This window comes from Silurus aristotelis, assembly GCF_946808225.1.
Source record: "Silurus aristotelis genome assembly, chromosome: 20".
Lineage (NCBI taxonomy): Eukaryota > Metazoa > Chordata > Actinopteri > Siluriformes > Siluridae > Silurus > Silurus aristotelis.
In genome coordinates this window covers 9,552,787-9,557,786 of record NC_139593.1, presented here as the reverse complement: position 1 = coordinate 9,557,786, position 5,000 = coordinate 9,552,787, and the positions used below count along the sequence as shown (strand labels likewise).

General features: G+C 36.9%; 1 protein-coding gene across 1 annotated transcript in view; it reads left to right on the top strand.

Annotated features, from left to right (window-relative positions):
* The window catches only part of pcca (propionyl-CoA carboxylase subunit alpha), a 51,519-nt gene that overhangs the window by 3,324 nt on the left and 43,195 nt on the right, over positions 1–5,000 (top strand). The window contains exons 3-6 of the mRNA XM_083522957.1: positions 553–600; positions 1,537–1,605; positions 4,628–4,741; positions 4,931–4,984. Of these exons, the coding sequence (XP_083379083.1) occupies positions 553–600; positions 1,537–1,605; positions 4,628–4,741; positions 4,931–4,984 (285 nt within the window). The remainder of the gene's footprint in view (positions 1–552; positions 601–1,536; positions 1,606–4,627; positions 4,742–4,930; positions 4,985–5,000) is intronic.

Genomic DNA, 5,000 nt, shown 5'->3' with positions numbered 1-5,000 from the left:
AGGAGCCTCTGTGTGTGTGTGTGTGTGTGTGTGTGTGTGTGTTTACTCAGGAGGTTCAAGCACACAGCTCAGATTAGTAGTTTTATTTTACTAAGTGTCCTGGATTTGTAAAAAAGCCTGAAATTTGACAGTATTGATGAGATTTTTACAGAATAGCTGTAGACTGGAACTAGTATAAATACCCATTCTATGGATGAACAGATAAATGGATTAATGGACGGATAAATAAATGAATACATGAACGGATAAATAGTAATATAAATTGGATGGAGGGATGAATAGTTAAGTGGTTGGATATATAGTCAGATGGTGATGTATTGAATGAGTAAATATGTGGATAAATACAGAATGGTCTAATAAATAGATGTATTTCTTATATCGATTGTATGTATTATTTGTTTGTATTTGTATGAATAATCTTAATTTGCTACGATTCCGTGTGGAGAAGAGAAAGTGCTTTCACACACTCAAACACACACAAACATGTGGGCAAATGACTTGTTGTCAAAACGAATGTCCTAATCGCTCTGGGTTCTGGCTCTCTTCCTGCAGACCTTTGATAAGATCCTCATCGCGAACAGAGGAGAGATCGCCTGCAGGGTAAGTGTGTGTGTGTGTGTGTGTGTGTGAGTTATCAGAAGGAAAGTCAAGCTCCTCAGGCTCTTACAGGTGTGGGGTCACTGTCTAAACGTTCCCTCATAAAGATGCATACTGCTCAGCGTTTGCATTGTAGCCAATTCTGTCCACTTTTACACAATATCTATTAATTCACTAGATTTTACTATTTATACATATTATAAATATTAGATTTTACAATATCTGATATTTTATTAAATCACTCTCATAAAGTGATGTGGAATAAATGTTTTTTTTTTCCAATCAACCCAATTTGCATCTGATTTATTTAATTATCTGATTATTATTTAATAGTCTTATGGCAGATTAAAATCCATGTACATAAACCTGTCAGTTATACATTACTAAAATATTTTTTATTTTGAAAAGAACAACATTTTTGCACAAATTCTACTTTGTATTCACTGTATGTGAATATGCCCATTAAATTTCGATATTGTGATAAATTACGTTAAAAATACCGTTTTCGAAGATATCGCAGTTTCCTTTTTTTTTCAATAGAATCGACAAACTCTGTTTGGAAGCAGCTGATCAGATTGTGTATTGAACCTAAAAATGTTCTATTTGTGTGTACAATGTGATAATAAATTATATGTTACTTATTCAAGACTTTTTTTATTTATTTAATTCTTTTTTTCTTTTGTACCTTTTGTATTTTTGGGCTGTTTTCCAGTCATATCGTGATCTTTTGTCTGTGATATGTTTGCCATATCGCTCTCTCCTGTTTATAAAATCCCAAATTTATATTTATCATTCAATATAATCACATGGTTTCAAAGCATTTTTCTTTTCCCAACATGAATGTTTTACAATCACATCCCAGATGTTTTTTACTTTCTTTTATCTACGTATCATCTATTTCTTCACTATTTCTTTATTTCCCCTTTTTTCTGCCCTCAGGTGATTAAAACCTGTAAGAAGATGGGGATCAGGACAGTGGCTGTGCACAGTGATGTAGACTCGAGTGCGGTGAGTGTTAAAGTTGTTCCTCAGACAGGGAAAGAAGGTGCTGTGCTTCATCCATCTTTTCATCCGTTCCCTTTTTTCCACCCCCGTGACTGATGGCTGTCACTCATCCCCCTCTTCCATATGCATGTGGAGCCTTTCTCACACAAAGTATAGGCCGTCCCCCCTGCTGTCCGAGTCCAAACCCGGGGGGAGGTTGACGTGGTTTGTGGGGGGGGGGGGGGGGGGGAGATGGAGTGATGATGTGCATTTGATTGGATTCTTCTAAAGGAGCTTTTAAATAAAGATCTCCTTAAACAGAACGGCAGGGGAGCAGCTGATGCGCATACGAGTGAAGTTTGGGTTAGAAGTCCATATTTGCTGACTTTAGTGTAGGTCATTTGGACTTTTTCTGAGCCGGCCGTCGGGGGAACAGGCTGACTGGGGGGTAATCGCTATTAAAGTGCGTATTAATAGTTATTTGTCTTGTAAACATGGTTTCTTACCTTGACTTGAGTGTGATTTTAACTTGTGTCATGATATGTCAGCACGTCATGTTATTCCGTCAGAGCACACCGTAATAATGATGGAATAAAAAAAATTATCAAATAAACACTTGTCATACTGTAAATGTTACCAGGGAACGTGTTTGTTCCTTTATATGAACATAAAATCTCTCCAAACCATTTCTCAAAATCGTCTGGTGCAAACCAAATTTTTTTTTACTTTTTTATTATTATTATTATATTGATTTTTATATATATATATATATATATATATATATATATATATATATATATATATATATTTTAATATAGGATATATAATATATATATTAAAAAGTATTTATTTTTAAATAAAAAAATTTTTCTCCACAACAATAATTTATTTTAATACTATTGTAACTGTATTTTTTTTTTGTTTTACATTTTTTTGGTTATTTTGATTTTAGATTAACTTTTTTTGTAACCTAATGTATTTCTCTTTATCTCATACTGTTTGGAACTTTAAGCTATTTTGTAATCTTATGAAAGGTGGCGTCTAAATAAAAAGAATTTGTATTATTATAAATATAATCAGTAGTAATGTTTGAGTTTGTTCTAATCTGCAGAATCTGCAGTTTACATCGTCGGTTTCTTGTTCGTTGTCTGATCCTTTTTTGATATTGCAACTCAAGAGTTCTCCTAAATCTCCAATGAATTCAATATATTTTTGTTGAGTTTGGAAGGGGAAACTATGGTTTCCTTTTGCCTCAGGACGATCCTGCACTGCCTAAGGTGAACTTTCCCTCACTGCCAGTTGGAGAACAGAGTTTATTGAGACATACGGTGTGAAGACAGAAGCCCTTTTTAAGACATGAGACAGTCAGAACGCTGTTTTTAGCGCTTTTTTTTATGGCAACAGCTGAAATAATGTTTAATGCATCAGCAGTATGTACGAGGTAAAAAAAAAAAATTTTAATCGAAGGCAATATATATACAGACCAAAGGGTGAACTTAATTAACTTAATTTCCATGAACAACCCAGTGTCGCTTCTTCTTAATCTAAAGTAGCACAATGTGGGTAGATCATCATTAATTCCCTGTAGACTATAAAACACAGCAGATTTTTTTAAATTTAGTTTTGTGATCCGAGATCCGAGATTAGTTGGGTTAAGTATCAGTGTAACTTTATAACAGCAAACAATTCAGCTTTGTGAATAACAGTTGCCTTTATGAACATGTAATAATGCTGAAAGCTCCAACAAAGAAATTAGCATGATGGTCATATAAGATTTTTGGGTTGCACCTTATTTGCCAAAGATCTGCATGTTCCTCATCCTAGATATATTCTCCTCATTAATCTGCCTAATGAAACTCATTTTTTGGAAAAAAAAAAAAACTCCAGAACTTCAAAATCTGGCTCTGGTGTCCCTTTTCAAACAAAAAATACTTTTATTTGGCTTTGTTTATAATTTTACAGGTTTATTTTGGAACAAATATCTGGATAGTGAGAGTCGGTTTTGTTTAAGTTTGTGGATGAACCAATTCTGCTCTGTTGAAGCTCCGTTTCAAGTTCAGAAAGAAGCCAGAAAAGCAGTCTGATATCCACTGGGGAGGACGACAAAGGAAAATAGATTCACAGCTAAGTGTGTGATCAGCATAACAGAGATCTGATCATTGTGTGTTTACAAATGTAGTTTATAAGAAAAATGAGTGAGTTCTGACTCTTGGGGAACTTCTTGTAGCAGTAGAGGATGTGAGGAAATGAAGTCATATCTGTCTTTTCTTGCTGGCCGAGAACGTTCTTGTAGATCTGATTGTGAATAATTTACAAAAGTTGATTGAGATGTTACTGTGAGGACGGCCAGCTACTCCTGACTGGTATTTGTTTTTGGCCACTGGTGTGTTAGGATGAAAACTTGGACAATGTGTCATATCTAATCTCAGCATCAGGCTAATAGTGAATTCTCATGTTTCCTCTAATATCACGTCCCACCGGGATTTCACTTTGACACCCGTCTCCAAACTGAGTGCCTCCTATTGAGTGTTTTCACTGCATTAACACCCAGACCTGCTCATCGCAGGCTTTAATAACGCCTAACGACCCAAATCAGTCGTGTAGGTGCTGAGAAAACTCGACTGCCCTCCGAGGCCTGAGAGGTCATCGCTCTTGACCCCGACCCAGAGAACGACTGACTCGAAAAGCGCCTGAAAGCGGCAACATCTCTCTCCTAGCGTTTGCGTGTCAAGTGAAGTGGCGTGAAAGACAGCAGCTGGTTAGTGAACGTTTTCTGACGCTCTCCTGTCGGCTCAGTTGACGTCGTTAATGCTTTCCCTGGGTGACGTCTGCAACTTCATTACCTAGACACCGTTCCTGATGGGCTCTGTGTGTGTGTGTGTGTGTGTGTGTGTGTGTGTGTGTGTGTGTGTGTGTGTGTGTGTGTGTGTATGTATATATTTATATATGTTTATATGTATGTATGTATGTATGTATGGGCCATATATAGGCCAATACATACAATATAGGCCAATTTCTCTATACAGTGTCTGTGGTTTTCCCTCAGGTTCACGTGAAGATGGCGGACGAAGCAGTGTGTGTAGGTCCAGCCCCAACCAGTAAGAGCTACCTTAACATGGACGCCATCATGGACGCCATCCGAAGCACAGGAGCACAAGCTGTGAGTGTGTGTGCATGAAAAGGCAAAAGACACTTGTGTGTGCATGTCAGCTGAAATAAACATAACTTGCCGTTTATCAGTACTACATATATATATATATATATGGTTAGTTTCTCTGAGAAGTAATGTGTGTTTTTAAGACCATCTTTCTCTCTTTCTCTCTCTCTCTCTGCCCACTTTGCCTGCCAGGTCCACCCAGGCTACGGCTTCCTCTCAGAGAATAAGGAGTTTGCTCGGAGGCTGGTGAGTAGCGTGCTCT